Source organism: Suncus etruscus, chromosome 4 (genome assembly GCF_024139225.1).
Source record: "Suncus etruscus isolate mSunEtr1 chromosome 4, mSunEtr1.pri.cur, whole genome shotgun sequence".
Classification (NCBI taxonomy): Eukaryota; Metazoa; Chordata; class Mammalia; order Eulipotyphla; family Soricidae; genus Suncus; species Suncus etruscus.
The window spans coordinates 168,451,814-168,470,906 of NC_064851.1; the positions used below are offsets into that span (position 1 = coordinate 168,451,814).

Consider the following 19,093-nt stretch of genomic DNA (forward strand, 5'->3'; position numbering starts at 1 on the left):
GGTTTGACGGAAGAATACATGGTTTCACAGACAAAAAACAGCTCAGAAACTTTACAGACTCAAAACCAGTCTTAAGAGAAAAACTGAAAGACCTAATTTAAGACAAGACTAACCAAAAGACACACCAAATTTCGATATAAAGATGGCATTAAATTCCAGGACAATTCTTTCTCTCAACGTCAATGGACTAAATGCACCAGTTAAGAGACACAGAGTGGCTAAATGAATCAAAAAACTCAATCCAACCTTCTACTTCCTACAAGAAACGCACCTGAATAGTCAGAACAAACATAGACTCAAAATAAAAGGCTGGAGGAAAATTATCCAAGAAAACAACACCCATAAAAAAGCTGGAGTGGCCATACTAATATCAGATAATGCAAACTTTATACTCAGGAAGGTTGTAAGGGACAAAGATGGACATTTTATATTAATCAAGGGGTATGTAGAGCAGGAAGAAATAACTCTCCTAAACATATATGCACCGAATGAGGGGCCAGCAAAATATTTAATACAACTGTTGACAAATCTGAAAAATAATATCAATAACAACACAATAATTGTGGGGGACCTCAACACGGCTTTGTCAACACTGGATAGGTCAAACAGACTGAAACCCAACAAGAATATACTAGACCTGAGGAGAGAAATGGAAGAAAGAGGCCTAGTGGATATATATAGGACACTCCATCCCCAGAAACCTGGATACACATTCTTCTTCAATACATGGGACATTCTCCAGGATAGACTACATGCTGGCACATAAAACATACCTCCATAATATCAAGTGGATAGAAATTTTGCAGGCTACCTTCTCTGACCACAAGGCTCTGAATTTATTTGTGAATTCCAAAGGGACTCAGAAGAAAAACTTTAACACCTGGAAGTTAAACAGCCTCATACTGAATAACCAGTGGGTCCGAGATGAAATCAAGGAGGAAATCAATAGGTTCCTGAAAACAAATGACAATAAAGACATAAACTATCAGAACTATGGGACACAGCAAAAGCAGTACTGAGAGGAAAATTTATAGCTTTGCAAGCACACATCAGGAGGGAATAAGGGGCTTACCTGAGTAGCTTAATGACACAGCTAATAGAACTAGAAAGTGCTCAACAAAAGGACCGAAAAATAGGGAGACAGAAGGAAATAACATTGCTGAGAGCAGAAATCAATGAAGTGAAAACCAAAAAAAAAAAATTGAAAGATCAAGGAAAGCAGAAGATTGATAGACCACTGGCAAAACTAACAAAGAAAGAGAGAGAGAGAAACTTGATAACTCATATTAGGAATGAAAAGGGAGAGATCACTACTGATACAGCAGAGATTTAAATGGTAATCAGAAACTACTTTGAGAAATTCTACGCCACTAAAAATGAGAACCTAAAAGAAATGGATAAATTCTTGGACTCTTATAATCTTCCACGGTTGAAGGAAGAGGATGTAGCATATCTAAACACCCCCATCACCATTGATGAAATTAAAACAGTAATCAAATGTCTGCCCAAAAACAAAATCCCAGGCCCTGATGGATTCACTAATGAATTCTTTCAAACTTTCCAAGAGGAACTACTACCAATCCTGGCAAGACTCTTTCATGAAATTGAACAAACGGAAACACTTCCAAATAGCTTTTATGAAGCCAACATGACCTTGATACCTAAACCAGACAGAGATCCTACGAAAAAAGAAAATTACAGACCAATATCACTGATGATTGCAAATGCAAAGATCTTCAACAAAATCCTGGCAAATAGGATTCAATGCCTCATTAAGAAGATCATCCACTACGATCAAGTAGGTTTCATCCCAGGAATGCAAGGATGGTTTAACATCTGTAAATCTATCAACATAATACACAACATCAACAACAAGAAAAATAAAAATCACATGATCATATCAATAGATGGGGAGAAAGCATTTGATAAGGTCCAACACCCATTCTTGATCAAAATTCTCAGCAAGATGGGAATGGATGGAACTTTTCTCAATATAGTTAAGGCCATCTACCACAAGCCAGTGGCAAATATTATCCTCAATGGAGAAAAACTAAAAGCCTTCCCTCTAAATTCTGGCACAAGACAAGGCTGTCCTCTCTCACCACTCCTATTCAACATAGCACTGGAATTACTCGCTATAGCAATTAGGCAAGAAAAAGATATCAAGGGAATTCAAATAGGAAAGGAAGAAGTCAAGCTCTCACTGTTTGCAGATGACATGATACTCTACTTAGAAAACCCTAAAGACTCTACCAAAAAGCTTCTAGAAACAATAGACTCATATAGCAAGGTGGCAGGCTACAAAATTAACACACAAAAATCAATGCCTTTCTATACACCAATAGTAATAACGAAGAAATGGACATTAAGAAAACAACCCCATTCACAATAGTGCCACACAAACTCAAATATCTTGGAATCAACTTGACTAAAAATGTGAAGGACCTATACAAAGAAAACTATAGAACTCTGCTCCAAGAAATAAGAGAGGACATGAGGAATTAGAAACACATACCCTGCTCATGGATTGGCAGGATTAACATCATCAAAATGGCAATACTCCCCAAGGCATTATACAAATTTAATGCCATCCCTCTAAAGATACCCATGACATTCTTCAAAGAAGTGGATCAGGCACTTTTGAAATTCGTTTGGAACAATAAACACCCTAGAATAGCTTAAGCAATCATTGGGAAAAAGAATATGGGAGGAATTACTTTCCCCAACTTTAAACTGTACTACAAAGCAATAGTTATCAAAATAGCATGGTATTGGAATAAGGACAGGCCCTCAGATCAGTGGAATAGGCTTGAATACTCAGAAAATGTTTCCCAGACATACAATCACCTAATTTTTGATAAAGGAGCAAGAAATCCTAAATGGAGCAAAGAAAGCCTCTTCAACAAGTGGTGTTGGCACAACTGGCTAGCCACTTGCAAAAAATTGAACTTAGACCCCCAGCTAACATCATGTACGAAGGTTAAATCCAAATGGATTAAAGACCTTGATATCAGACCTGAAACCATAAAATATATAGAACAACACGTAGGTAAAACACTCCAGGACATTGAGACTACAGGCATCTTCAAGGAGGTGACTGCACTCTCCAAGCAAGTGAAAGCAGAGATTAACAGATGGGAATATATTAAGCTGAGAAGCTTCTGCACCTCAAAGGAAATAGCGCCCAGGATACAAGAGCCACCCACTGAGTGGGAGAAACTATTCACCCAATACCCATCAGATAAGGGGCTAATCTCCAAAATATACAAGGCACTGACAGAACTTTACAAGAAAAAAACATCTAATCCCATCAAAAAATGGGAAGAAGAAATGGACAGACACTTTGATAAAGAAGAAATACAAATGGCCAAAAGACACCTGAAAAAATGCTCCACATCACTAATCATCAGGGACATGCAAATCAAAACAACTATGAGGTACCACCTCACACCACAGAAAATGGCACACATCACAAAGAATGAGAATAAACAGTGTTGGTGGGGATGTGGAGAGAAAGGAACTCTTATCCACTGCTGGTGGGAATGCCGTCTAGTTCAGCTTTATGGAAAGCAATATGGAGATTCCTCCAAAAACTGAAAATCGAGCTCCCATACGACCCAGCTAGACCACTCCTAGGAATATATGCTAGGAACACAAAAATACAATACAAAAATTCCTTCCTTACACCTATATTCATTGCAGCACTATTTACCATAGCAAGACTCTGGAAACAACCAAGATGCCCTTCAACAGACGAATGGCTAAAGAAACTGTGGTAGATATACACAATGGAATATTATGCAGCTGTCAGGAGAGATGAAGTCATGAAATTTTCCTATACATGGATGTACACGGAATCTATTAAGATGAGTGAAATAAGTCAGAGAGAGAGAAAATGCAGAATGGTCTCACTCATCTATGGGTTTTAAGAAAAATGAAAGACATTCTTGCAATAATAATTTTCAGACACAAAAGAGTAAAGAGCTGGAAGTTACAGCTCACCTCAGGAAGCTCATGACAAAGAGTGATGAGTTTATTAGAGAAATAACTACATTTTGAACTGTCCTAATAATGAGAATGTATGAGGGAAATGGAAAGCCTGTCTAGAGTACAGGAAGTGGGGGGTCTAGGGGGGGGAGGGGTGAGATTTGGGACATTGGTGATGGAATGTTGCACTGGTGATGGGGGGTGTTCTTTACATGACTGAAACCCAAACACAATCATGTATGTAATCAAGGTGTTTAAATAAAATAAATAAAAAGAAAGAATGTTTAGAAATGGGGAAATAAAAAAGAAAACTGACCTGCCTCCCAGTTCCGATTGACTGGTTTGCTTCTGATTGCAAGTACCAATGTGGAGTGCATTAACACAGGGTGCTTCGAAATCTGCTCCATGCGCAACCAAGGGTGGAGATGCACTTTTGCTTTTGAGTTTACAGCTTAGACCTCCATTAGTAGGTCTGCAGTCAGCCATCTCCAACTAACTTAAAAGTAGGGTGCTGGGCAACTGTATCTCTAACCCCATTTTCTTAAATAGCATCACCTTTGGTGCTATGCCTAGAGTTTCCACCTCTTGCTATGGATGTGAAAGGAGGAAGGAAACCATCAAAATTTAGTGGTGTTGCAAAAGGCTTTATTGCTTGGCAGAGGGACTTTAAGGCCTAAGACAGAGAATATAGCAGCTACACACATAGACCCATCCTACAATTGCTGCTTTGCCAATGGCCCAGATCCCACATTTCCACTAATCTCTGCAGAGGTTCCTACCTTCCCAAACCCCCATGTATACATTTGCAGGGACTCTTGGGACCAGGACAGGTTGCCTACACACACACACACACACACACACACACACACACACACACACACACACACACACACACACCATGAGCCTCTGTAGTTCTAGAAGTTCCAACTGAGCCACTGCTACTGCCATATAAGCTCATCAGCACAGCTCCACAGATCATCAAAGTCCTGGACAACAAGGCTTTAAAATATTAGGATTGGGGATGAGTGATAGCACAGTGGTAGGGCGTTGGCCTTAAACACAGTTGACCCCGGATAGACCTCGGTTCCACCCCCGGCGTTCCATATGGTCCCCCAAGCCAGAAGCGATTTCTGAGCGCATAGACGGGAGTAATTCTTGAGCATCACCGTGTGTGGCCCCAAAATCAAAAAAATTTTAATAAAATATTAGGGTGTCTACCTTGAAAATCTAATATGTAAGTTGAAATAGTAAAGATAGATAAAAGTAATGGAGGCAGAATGAGAGAGATTTTCCAGAGATTGGGAATATGGTTGTAAAGTCTTGAAACCAGAATCCACCAATGTCAGAGTGATTGGAGTCTAGAACCTCTGAGAATAAGAATCTAGCACAGTTTGGCAGTGCCTGCTTCTACTATATAAATTTTAATTGTGTCTTAAACAGAGTAATTAGAAATTATGAAAATGTATAAATGTAGTGGTAGACTGAATTGACCATATCTGCAGTGTGAGAATATACGTCTGAGAGCTGGGAAGACTAGACTAGAGGAGCTAAGAACTTGGTCGTATTTTAAGGAGTTGAACACTTGAAACCCAGATACACAGTTGCTAAAAGCAGTCCTTATTTTTGCATTACAGTCATCTTGCATATGGCTTTATATATATCCCAAATTTTTCAATGTATTTGTCTGAATAGAACAGTCTGACAAACATCAGACCTGTTCATTGTTATGACATTCAGATAAAATAACTCATGTTCAGTGAACAATGGCAGGAACACATTCTGCTGTATTGAAGAGGTAGTAAATATGGCTGGCATTGAGTAAGCGAGTTAACTTTTCCATGCACATCACTTGCAAAGCATATTTGGATGCAAGGCATTTTTTTAGAAAAAAAACTCTAAGAATGTTTTAATAAAAGTTTATTCAGCAAGAGATTTAACTGAAGATTCTGGATAGAATGTTTCTTAATTTAGCAGTCAATACACAAAATTTTTCGGTTGTTGTTTTTAGGCCACACCTGGCAACGTTCAGTTTTACTCCTGGCTCTGCACTCAGAAATCACTCCTGGAAAACTCAGGGAACCATATGAGTTACCATATATCAAGCCCAGGTGGGCTGTATGTAAGGCAAATGCTGTACCTGCTGTGCTCACAATCTAGACAAGCCACACCACTGTTCTCATTCTGACTGCTGCACAGATATCAAAGGTATCAATATGACTAACTTTATTGTGTTAAATAATCACAGATGACTTTGCCTGCATCTTCAGATTGAGCTAAAATCCATTTCTTAAAGCATCAGTCAAAGAATCTGAGGGTTTTCTTTATGATTACACTTCATGTGTGTAAGGATAATTTTTAGGTAGCATACTCCATCCAAAACCTTTCTTGTCCTCATTCTCCTTCATCTATGTTTCTTCTCATTCCCTTTCTTCCTCTTCTTTCTCTTCCTTTTTTTCCCTCCTCTTCCTACCTCTCTTCCTCCACTGCCTCCTTTACTCGGACCATATTTGACATTGAGTTTTGAAGTGGAGTCAGCCACATGCAAGGCATTTGCATATATGCACCACTGTACTATCTGTCTAACCCTCTAAGTGCTTTTAATGTGAGTTAATTTCATTTTAATAAAAAGTTGGTGAGGAGGAAACTTTTATCATTTTTATTTTTTAAAGGTATGCATTGTGGCTTAGTAAAGTATGCTATTGCTCTAAATCACTCAGGTAGGAACAAAACCCAGGGAGGTAGGTGTTTCTCTTCCCATCTCTAACACAGAAGGAAAAATATCAGCTTTTTCTTCAGCCCAGCTTTAGGTGCATATTTTATTTTAAAAGTAAATTTCTTTTTTTTTTTTTTTTGGCAGTTTCCAAGTCATTTTATTCAGAATTTCGTGTTTGTTTCCTGAATCAATAAATACTATACAAAACAATGTAAAAATGGCTACCAGTTTCTCTCCCCTGCTCCCCCCGCACCTGAGGACAATCCCCGTGGCCATCTAAACTCGGGAGTCTGTTTCCCCTTCGGATTTGGTCCAGCAAAATGAGGTTGAGCATTATAGAGCCCCTTGTTCATTTTCAGGAGTTTGGCTGGGGTGGGGAGCCTCTGGGGTCTGGAGGTCGACTAGGTTAGGGACACATATTAGTGTTTTTGGAGGAGACGCCGTCTCCTCCAAAAGTAAATTTCTTAATTTTAAACACTGTGGTTTACAGAATTGCTCATAATACAGTTATTTCTGGTATTCAATGTTCCAACACCAATCTCAACACCAATGTGTCATTTCCTCCACCATTGTCCCCAGTTTCCCAACCTCTCTAAAGCCTGTCCCTTGGCAGGTTTAAATAATATACTTAGTTTTGCTTATTACAACTAAATGGTAATGAAATTATTAAAAATACTTTATTAAAAGAAAATATATAAAAATTGTCATATTTCACAATGGTACCATTATGTCACTAAGTTGTTTATTACTAGTTGAGTATTGCGTTGTTGATTTTGTGTGTTAAATTTATGTGACTTCTATGATAATTTCACATCTAATTTGGTGTATTCCTACTGGGAAGTCATTATAAATTATGAAGGTGTTAATACCTTACATTATGACATGTAATAATGTCATATTGTTATATGCCTTACAGTAAGAACCTAGTTAAGTCATTTTCTAATACCATGTTCTTCCCACTGCAGCATTTCCATAGTATATATTAATTTACTATATATTAATTTATTTGTCTTCTATAGGAACAAAATCTATAACTTTTAGTATCAGCAAATCTACCATTACATACAATTGAGATGTTTTATATATGTTTTTATTTTTCATATTAACAAATAAAAACATAACTTTACTTTGCAATGAAGTTTACCATCTACAGGATTTGTTCTAAAAATTTCCAGGCATCAACACTCAGTCCTCCCAGATAACAATAGGATAAAGAAATGGCTCTAGTAAACAAATTTTAAGTCAAGCATTTCTTGTCTTCCTCTTGCTTTCTTAACATTTTTGCAGACACTTGTGAAGATAAAGGATTTGACCATCTCAGCGCATTTTTCCTCCCTGCCTAACCTGCCAGTGAAGATATGATAACTTGGAAAGCTAATGAGCCAAGTTCTCTAATGATGGTGATGATTTCAGTGCTGGTGATTTTTATATTAGATTTATAAAATTGAATCAAAACGAAGAAATTCCCTTGGGGCACAGGAACTGAAGGCAACTAATAAATTCAGGAGCACAAACTGGGACAGCACTGACCAGTATATATTATAAGCAAGTCCCAGGAGTTGTTTAAAAAAGCAAAGATGAAAAATGGAACTTTCCTGAATGGGAACATAGTAAGAAGAAAAAAGTCCAAGACTTGAGGTCAAAACAGCTTGGTGTTACAACTGATAGAGCCCCTGAACAAAGAGACTGTCATAGTAAGTACTTGTATCTCATCAATCCCCAGTCAGTATGTAATGGGAAATGAAGACACTGACATTCAGAATATCTTCCAATTCAGAATATATTCAGAATATCTCCCAATAACTTATGGAGACTGCCTGCTGCTCACTTGACTCTTATTGGGCATTATTAACTGTACTCTCTATTATCAGCTGCTAATGGATTTCTTACCAATTCTTTTAGACACTCCAGAATTTTGATTACCACTCCCAGCTTTCCATTAATATAACAAACTCAAGAAGAAGAAAAATGCCATCAATTTTCTTTTTTTTTTCTTCCCCACCCCATCAATTTTCTTTCACTTAACTTCACATACAAAATGAACAGATTTTATTGTATACTTGTTTGACTCCAAATCCCAGCAGGATTAGCTAATTCCTTAGGGATATCCAAATCAGAAAAGCGTGAGAATTTAGACAACTCTGGATTGTTGGCCTATGATTCACTCTATCATTTTCCATATCAAAGTACAAAGAGCACCAGCTGAGTTATAGGGCTTTCCCTAATATTAATAATACTAGTAATAATAGCGACTAATTCTTATTGAGCTCTTAATTTGTACTGAGGAGCCCACACTATGCCAGCATTAATGTTAAATCTTGCAGCCAGTTCATAGCTACCACAAAGCAGACACAAGCTCAGAAGTAGTCCACTGACATTGTAGATGATAGTGACCTTGAATCCTCCAGGAAAGCTATTCCTCGGATGTATATCAGATGTCTCCACCAGAAGCAACCCCTTCACATTTACAGGCATTTTACTTTGTCATTTCGATGAATGCTAGATTAAAAGGAATCTAGCACAGATCAATCTCTCGCTGACATTTTGAGTATATTATTTATAAAGTCAGGTCAATGTTTATTAGAGATTCAAACTTAAAGATCCCACCTGGGTGGCATAACATCTGGAATTTGAAACACCCACTTTCAAACAATGCCTTTGCACATATAATTCACATGCATAGTTTGGGCTAAAAATTTGCCAATTTTTTTGGTTGTTTGGTTTTTTGATTATTCCTGGTGAGACTCAGGGGTTACTCTCCAGGGGTCCTCAAACTTTTTAAACAGGGGCCCAGTTCACTGTCCTTCAGACCATTGGAGGGTCTGACTACAGTAAAAAACAAAACTTATGAACTAATTCTTATGCACACTGCATATATCTTATTTTGCAATGAAGAAACAAAACAGATACAAATACAAGACTTGGCTATATATTAAGAGATCATACCTAGTAGACCATATTGGCTCCTGGGGATTGGCCAATGTTCAGTCACATGCAAGGCAAGCACCACCTTCACAATACCATCTCTCTGGCCCTCTTTGCCATCTTTTAAGTTATCATGGACTGAGAACAAAGTCTACTGGCAGAATTCTGGGGTTGGGGGCCGGGCGGTGGCGCTAAAGGTAAGGTGTCTGCCTTGCCAGCGCTAGCCTAGGACGGACCGCGGTTCGATCCCCCGGTGTCCCATATGGTCCCCCAAGCCAGGAGCGACTTCTGAGCGCATAGCCAGGAGTAACCCCTGAGCGTCAAACGGGTGTGGCCCAAAAACCAAAAAAAAAAAAAAAAAAAAAGAATTTTGGGGTTGGATGTAGTATTAAAAAGTCCTGGATGGTTGTGGATGGTGAAATAGAGGGGGAGGCCTTTCTCTCCCGGCCTGGGCCACGCTCCTCCAACCCCCTCCAGCCTGCGGGTCTGAGGGTTCCGTATAGCCACGAGGAAATAATCCATAGACTTCCAGGTTTCAGGAGACATCAGCTTTATTCAAGGCCCTAGTCACCTGGGCTAATCTTTTAAGCAAATTCCATAAGTAGCCCTACGCTTAAACTTGTCTCATATCTCTCCATCCTGCCAGCACTCCTCCTGTTCCTTCTTCCTCCATCTCCTGCTAAATCTTTGAATCAATTCTTTCTGCCCCTTAGGCAATCCCTTTTTGTTACCTACCAAGAACTCCTCCCAGAAATGGGCAGGTATTACCATCAGGTAAGGTTACACAGGAAGATGGGGATGGGGTGACAGCAGAGGAAATCCAGGACTCTGTAATCTGGTATTGTGGGTATAAATCCTGACATACAACATATCAGCCCCGTAATTTGCTCCTCATTCTTTACTTTCTTTCCTCATCAATAAAATGGGGTTATTAATAATACTTATAACAGTTTGAGCCCACTCTCAACTGCTAGTTATGTAGGTGGCAAGAAAACCAAAAATCAAAACCACCTTAGTCATTGTGGCCATTAATGCTTCTGTGAGGCTGCTGTCACAGAAAGTGCAGTTGGGATATCTCCTAGGCCAAGGGAATTCCCTCTACAATATCCCCAATAATTACTGTGCCTATGCAGGGGGAAAAAGAAAAAAAGCACAAAATAATCATTTTTCCTCATATATATTTATTGATTGTGGGGTTTTTTTGATGTCTTTATTTTGGTATAAATATTGAAGTTGGTGTCTCCTTTTTTATTTTATATTATTTTATCTTATCTTTCTCTTTCTTTTTGAAGTCAGAACTGAGATTATTGTGTGGTGCTTCTCTTTATTGCTGTAGGGCTCACTGGATATATAATTTGACATTTATTTTTGTATTGTTATGGTGTTTCAATTACCTTTTGCATGTCCTCTCTCAAACTGAGGCTGATAGCCACTAGAAGGACTCCGCCCATTTTCAGCATATTTTTTATTAATTTATTTTATTTTATTTTATTTGCTTAATCTTTACCCCATTTTATTGTCTTTCTTTCCCTCAAAGAAAACCACATAACTCAATTTATCTAGGTTAGCCTCTCAAATAGAGGGAGAAGCAAGGTAGGACACCAGGACCAAACAGATATGTGATCACTGATAGTAAGCTAGACAAAGAGAGGACCTCCTACTCTAGCAGCCTGAGGGGTGATGGTGGGGGATATGGGTTGCAGTAAGGGAATGGGGAAGGGGGGAGGACAAATTTGGTGGTGGGTATTACCCTGATTCAATGTCAATATGTACCTAAAATACTAATGTGAAAGATATGTAAGCCACTATGATCAATATATATATATATACATATATGTTATATATATATATATATATATATATATATATATATATAACATCAAGACCTGTATTTTGGATATTCTCGGGTTCACACTAGTTATTCTGCCAGCATTTTTCCCACCTTCATAAACATACTTGGAGAAGGATATACAAGAATATTTGTAACTGAAATTCACCCAATTATCATTGTTGAATTAGAGCTGAGGTTCAGAGTTCAGACTTTCTTGTAAACAGTACCCTAAGTCTTTCTATAAATTCTATTCTTACAATTCAGTTAGTGGGTATTTATTAGTGCTTCCTCTGTGCTATCTGCTGTTCAGGTAACAAACAGGAAATAGAGAAGGTCTCTGCTTTTGTTAATATTATTGCTATTGCATTACATTATGGATGTTTATATAAGACATTGTCTCTTTTCATTTGTCAAAATTCTGTGCCAAGGGACCATTTCTAGCTTGGAAGCACAGCTTCAAACTGCTTTGGGCTTTACTTAAGTTAGTCAGGCAAGAGATGTAGAGCAGGAAGTTCAAGAAATAGCTTTTTCCAAACCATGGTTGCTTCTCTCCTTTCCCATCCCTACCCCATTCACACACAAGACAGAAAAGTGAACAAAAGCTTTTCAAATTCTAAACTTTCTGCTACTCCTAGATTATGCTGTCAGACAAAAAAAAGCCAAACCATGGCCCCACATTATCACCTAGACCTGCGATAAAAAGCAGCAGTTGCTTTAGATGTGCCATTTTGACAAACCTGCCTTCCACTTTTGTGAAAGATACTGCTTGCTCCTGTTTCAATGTAAATGTACTCCTTGGTTTGAAGAAATAAACCTACTTTTCATGATCTTGCTCTGCATTATATTTTTTTCATGTCACAAGGCAAGACCCAACTAGAAGTGGAAATTTACCTGCTGATAATTTTATGTAGCTGATAGTGCATAGTATGAAAAGACAGGCAGCAAATACATAAATTGATACATAGCATGCTACATAAAGATAAGAGCTTTGATGTAAAAAAAGTCAGAGCCAAAGAAATTGGGGAGTGTGTGTGCATATGTTATGTGTGTGTGACTTAAGTTTGATATTTTAGTTATGAAGGCCCGGAAAGACTTTTCTGATGAAGAAATATTTGAGTGATGGATGTGATAAGATGTGATTGGATTTTGGATATTTTAAGAGTTTAAGCCCAGAGGATTTACTGTACACTTGCAAGGATATGGGGGGGGGGGGGGAAATTGAGGATGACTTCAAGATTTTATGGCCTCACTAATTAGGAAAATCGAGTAATTTGCTGAATTGGAAAATAATGCTAAGGACACTGTTTTTCTTGAGAGGAAATTAGGAGTTCTATTTTGAGATCTCTACTACTCTACATTACTACTACATTACTGCATTACTACTCTACAGCTGGATATACAAGTCTTGATTTGAGGTATAAGGTGGGTGCTAGAGCTATGAGTTGAATAGACAACCTTTAAGAACATAGGATGGGTGACTTAGTTTTTTTTAATTGCTTTATTTAAGCACCACGGTTACAAATTTGTTCATTGTTGGGTTTAAGTCATACAATGTACACCATCCTTCACCAGTGCACCCTTCCCCTCACCATCACTGATGCATCCCATTTCCCTCCCTCCTCCTACCCTCCCCTGCCTTGCTCTAGGGCAAGCAAACTGCCTCTCCCTCTCTCCCCCTCTTTCTCTCTCTTTTTCCCCTTTCTATTCTCCCTCCCCTCTCATTTCTTTTTGACTTTATAGTTTGCACTCTTGTCAATGGAGGGGTATCTTGCCTGTTAGTTTTTCCCTTTCAGCTCTATGTTTTTGTCCAGAATAATCAGTTAAGATGTGAAGACTAAGAAACAGACAGCATTTGGGAAGCAATGAGCACAGGGCCTTTGTAGTGAGAATTTAGAAAGATAAGAACCTAGCAGGGAGTAGGATCCAGCAGAGAAGGGAACAGAGAAAAAGTGAATGTTTTGAAACCCAGACATCAAACTCAATAAGAGATTTCAGATCATCTGCGCCAGGACTGAGAGAGCTGCAGTGAGAGGAGGCCTACAAAATGCTAAATGTAGCACTCTAGTGCTCATTGGAAACTCTGATGGAGACATGAAAAAAAATTAAAGCAAAGAAGGTCGCACTGGTGAAGGGGGGCTATTCTGTTTATGACTAAAACCCAACTACAAACATGCTTGTAATCATGATGCTTAAATAAAGTTTTATAAAAAAAAATAAAATGAAATTGCAAAAAAATAAAGCAAAGAAGGTGGAGATTATGCAAAACTCAGAAATTATCAACCCCTTTATGAACTAGTACCAGAGCTTCTTAAATTTTTTGCACTTGCAAAGCATTTTTACCTGAAGATGTAACTATACAAGATAGATAAAGCAAATATTTACAAATAATAATTCATAAAGAAATTTGTTTAAAACAAAAATTTTTGTTTAGTTTTGTAGCCACCACCCAGTAGTGCTCAGAGATCACTCCAGTTGGGGCTCAGCAGATCATATGAGATACCAGGAATCAAACCCAAATTGGACACATGCAAATCAAATGCCCTAAAGACAATACTGTTTGTCACTCTAGTTCCTAAAACAAATCTTTAATATATTTGATATTGGAAAAACCAGTTATATGATCCCCATTTTGGATTGCCATTCACAATTAAAGAAATTAGGGTATAGACCACTCTTTCAAGGCATTTTTCTGAAGAGGAGAGTAGGAAATGAAGTATTCATTAAAGAGGGATAGAGAATTATGGAGTAAGAATGATACACAGCATATTGCGGGGTGGCACAAAGAATCCTGTAGAGAGAAAATGTTTTTTTAAATTAATATCTTTATTTAAACAACTTGATTAAAAGCATGATTGTGGTTGGGTTTCTGTCATGTAAAGAATACTCCCCTTTCACCAGTGCAACATTCCCATCACCAATTCCCAAATCTCCCTCCTCCCCACCCCATCTTCGCCTGTACTCTAGACAGGCTTTCTACTTCCCTCATCCATTCACATTATTAGGATAGTTCTCAGTGTAGTTATTTCTCTAACTGCACTCTTCACTCTTTGTTGTGAGATTCATGTAGTGAGTTGGAACTTCCAGCCCTCCTCTCTTTTGACTATAAAAATTATTGCAAGAATGTTTTTTATTTTTCTTAAAACCCATAGATGAGTGAAACTATTCTATGTTTATCTCTCTCCCTCTGTCTTATTTCACTCAGCATAATAGATTACTTGTACATCCATGTATCAGAAAATTTCATGACTTTATCTCTCCAGATGGCTGCATAATATTCCATTGTGTATATGTACCACAGTTTGTTTAGCCATTCATCTGTTGAAGGGCATCTTGGTTGTTTCCAGAGTCTGGCTATTGTAAATAGTGCTGCAGTAAATATAAGTGTAAGGAAGGGATTTATGTATTGTATTTTTATGTTCCTCAGGTATATCCCTAGGAGTGGTATAGCTGGATCATATGAGAGCTCAATTTCCAGGTTTTAAAGGAATCTCCATATAGCTTTTCCTAAAGGTTGGAAATCTTGGTGTTAATAGGGAACACATGCAAAAGTTAGGGATTGGAGAAGGAGTCTGGGGTGAAATCTAGTTCAGGACCCGGAGAGATAGCACAGTGGCATTTGCCTTGCAAGAAGCTGATCCAGGACCAAAAGTGGTTGGTTCTAATCCCGGTGTCCCATATGGTCCCCCATGCCTACCAGGAGCTATTTCTGAGCAAACAGCCAGGAGTAACTCCTGAGCACCGCCGGGTGTGACTCAAAAACGAAAAAAAAAAATCTAGTTCACACAGAAGGTGGCTAAGAGCATGGACAATGCACTCTTGTTAAAAAGAGGGGTAGCTTGCACAGTAAGTACATAAAAATGTAGAATCTGATACATGAAATAACTTCTAGTTATTGAAACATAAAACAACAGTAAAAGATGAGATTGTATTTCCTTTAATTTAAATACTGGTTTCTTAAGTTGACACAACAATATTTTATGTTTGAGAATTATATTGTGCATTTGGGAAGGACTTTAAATGCAGGGTATACATGTGAAGACAAAAAGAGCTGTTGCTGCAAGCTGGGCATGGAAGCTCATTGGATGTGTGACTGAAGAGTGGGTTGATGCTAAATTTGTGCAAGGGGGCGGGAAGAGCATTTTAAAATAAGGAGATATAAAAATCCTTATATGTGTTTTTAAAAAGGCATGAAATGTAGTGTTTGAATTCTTCCTTTGAAGTGACTTTCTAAGCCTAATTTTGCACTTAGAAAATGTGTGACTGGGGAAGTTACTTAACTTCTTTGTGCCTTGATTACTACCTCAGAGGAATGTTGTGAAAAATGTACACACCAAAGCCTACAAGATATACCCACAGAACTGAGTTGTGAATAGATAGTAAACATTGAGTGTTTTATTCACTTATATTATTTATTACACAAGTTAGAAACATGTTTTTGTGTGTATATGTGTGAATAAACTTCCAGTAAGCCCATTTGGGTTGTCAGTAGAAAATATTCTTCAAAAAGTTTCTTCTTCTTAAAGAAACATTGTTGACATTAGACAAGTGCATTCACAATCCCATTTAATCAATCATGTCACTAATTTATTTATGGTGGCCATAGAGATCATATAGCTGACAAGACAACTGTTTTGCAAGTGGCCAACTCAGATTAAGTCCATGGCATTCTTTTGGGCCCTTGAGCCCCATTGAAATGATACCTGAGTACAGAGCCAGGAGTAAACCCTGAGCCTTGCCACATGTGGTCCAGCAACCAAAATTTTTTCTTGATGGGTCAGAGAGATATGGGTGTTGTGCGGTACATGATAGACCTTACCTATTATGTACCCAGTTCTATGAATAATTTTATTTACCCAATAATTTTTAACATCCTGTGATTAATGGTAGTTAGTCTTTTTCCATTTACTAAATAAAAATGGGCATAGAGCAATTCAGAAACTAGACCCTATGTTCTTGGTATTTAAACCTTTTCAACCATGCCCCTGTGATTCTTTATGTCAATATGCTAATATTTTAGCTCCTTGCCCCTGTTTGAATTATAACAAACTAAAAGATGTGCCTCCCACTTTAAGACCTAAGTTTGGTGTTAGTCAACTAATGAGAAACTGTTTTAACATGAGCAAAATGAAATTTTTACTTTGGGAAAATAATAAATTTTATTTAAAAATAGTTCTAGAAGGTTCTTGCTATGTGCCATTTTGTTTATACAAGGTAGGCTATATTGTTTGATTAATAGATGAAACAACAATTAAATACAACAAGTGTTTGGGGTCTCAAAATCTAAACTTGCAGGATAGAATGGAAAACACAACAGGAATAGAATAGGCATCTTGACAGCTTCCTAATGGCTTCAGTCTTTTTTTTTTTTTTTTTTTTTTTGGTTTTTGGGTCACACCCAGCGGTACTCAGGGGTTACTCCTGGCTGTCTGCTCAGAAATAGCTCCTGGCAGGCACGGGGGACCATGTGGGACACCGGGATTCGAACCAATCACCTTTGGTCCTGGATTGGCTGCTTGCAAGGCAAACGCCGCTGTGCTATCTCTCCGGACCCGGCTTCAGTCTTTTGTATTTAAAAAGTTTCTGGAGATTTCTATCCTTGATAGTTACCATCTCTGAAATATATTAAGTTTTTATGTTAAGAGAGAAGGAATTTCTATATATGCCAAGAGAGACTTTTCTTTTTTTAACTTTTTTTTTTCGGCCACACCCAGTGGTGCTCAGGGGTTATTCCTGGCTATGCACTCAGAAATTGACCCTGGCTTGGAGGACCATATGGGACACTGGGGGATCAAACTGTGGTCCATCCTAGGCAGACACTTTATGGCTTGTGCCACCACTCAGCCCAAGAAGGACTTTTCTTATCTTTAGCTATCCATAACATTTTAGAGCAATATTACAATTGGGAAGAAATATCAATGCCAATGAAAATACCATTGCTAGTCTCAATGAAGGTTCATCCCAAACTTATTACTTTTCTGGGAGGTATGAGTAGAAAATCATCTGACAGTCACCTCCTGGTCTGTATAAATTTGCTATTCTCAGTGTATATGTACTCACTGACTGCTGTCTTCCACTCTGAGGATGAGAAAGTTGTGGTTTTCTAGAACATGTTTCTCACCTGCTCTATTCCAGAAGAATGTAGCTGGACCCAAGTTGGGCACAGCTCTTCATCTTCCTGAGCCCTCTTCAATCAAGGGCTGCTTTCAGATTAACTGCTAAGTTGGAAAATCAATTATCCAGTTACTTTTCTTACAATTACTGTTTATCAGAAATTAAAATAAAAAAAAGCAAATCACACATAGTAAATGCATGGCCAGCTAGTGACTAAAGCTCCTCAGTTAAAGGTGAATGGCTCAAGCATTTACATTTCATGCACACATGTAAACAGAACATAAACACATTCTGTCAGTTAGTAGCAGAAGAAGGTCCCCAAAAAACCAGGAAGTGGAGTCTCTTTACGCAGGGCTCAAGTCACCATTTCTTTAAAGTGTTAACTCATGACCACCTCAAAGCATATTATCTAGCAAATGCTTAAGTCAACTGGCTCCTCTTGCTCTGCAATCCAAGGACACAGACTCAGAGCAGTCCAAAGCAGCAACTGACACTCCATCAGGAAGTAAGCTAATTAGAGTCTGTTAATTGCATTCTTGGGCATATATCAAGTTATTAAATAGATAACAACAAAACAGAGAGCTTGGATAAATGTTTGGGCAGCATCTACTGAGCATCTCCTCCCTTAATATTAGTTCCTATGACTTGTTTGCATGTAAAGTAGAGCAAGAGAAAAAGGCAAAACATTGTAATATTTTCCTCGGCAACGATATAGCAGCTTTGAGATTCCCTTCACAATATAATCCTACTCTTCAGTAAATCCTTCCCTTTCCCGGTACAAGGCAGACTGATTTAAATCTAAGTCTCTTGGAAACAAGCTTTGTGCCAGGAATAATAGTCATCTAGTAGCTACAGAAAGCTGAGCCTGTAGGAAGGCATCTACCAGCCCACTTCTTCCCACCCACCCAGACACTCTTTCTCTGGTCTGTACCTTCTGTGTGGCAGCTGGAAGAAAGGATGGTATTCGGAGGTCTGAAGATGTAAGGCAGGTAACGAGAGAAGCATTTCATCTTCCAGAAAAATACAAAAAGATCTAAAATAAAAACCAGTCTCCTGAATCCATAAGGATTCTCTCAGCCTTGAAAGCTAGCTACATCGCCAATATGTTTATGTAGGTTCTCTCCCAGATCTGCAAAGCTGGGAAGCCTGAGGAATAACTGGAAATGGGTCCCATTTTGCCATCAGCACCAGGAAGCACTGCCTTACATTTCTGCATGCAGCTCAAACTCAGAAGCCCTGAGCCAGCCGGGATATAGCCTCTTCATTGGCTGCAGCTCCTTCAAGCAGGATTTGCTGAGTAAGTCAGTCCTGCTTGTAAACACAAGCTGAATGCTCTGCCTGAATCCTCTACCTTTACTCGTGCAGTCAGTTGCTCCTTTAGCAATAGAAATCCAGCAGAATCCTGGAGCAGTGAGGATAAGTGACCATCACTTATTAGACTGAAAGATCAGATGAAACAAAGATAGCATAGTGTTCTGCCCTGGAGAGAGATGACTGCTGAAAGGAGCCACCCGCAATGCCATGGG

At 38.4% G+C, this 19,093-nt stretch overlaps 1 protein-coding gene across 1 annotated transcript in view; it reads right to left on the reverse strand.

The window, feature by feature from the left end:
* The window catches only part of PPP2R2B (protein phosphatase 2 regulatory subunit Bbeta), a 603,721-nt gene extending 584,992 nt beyond the window's left edge, over positions 1-18,729 (reverse strand). The window contains exon 1 of the mRNA XM_049771455.1: positions 18,499-18,729. Within this exon, the coding sequence (XP_049627412.1) occupies positions 18,499-18,577 (79 nt within the window). The 5' untranslated portion in view covers positions 18,578-18,729. The remainder of the gene's footprint in view (positions 1-18,498) is intronic.
* Positions 18,730-19,093: the final 364 nt, after the last annotated feature.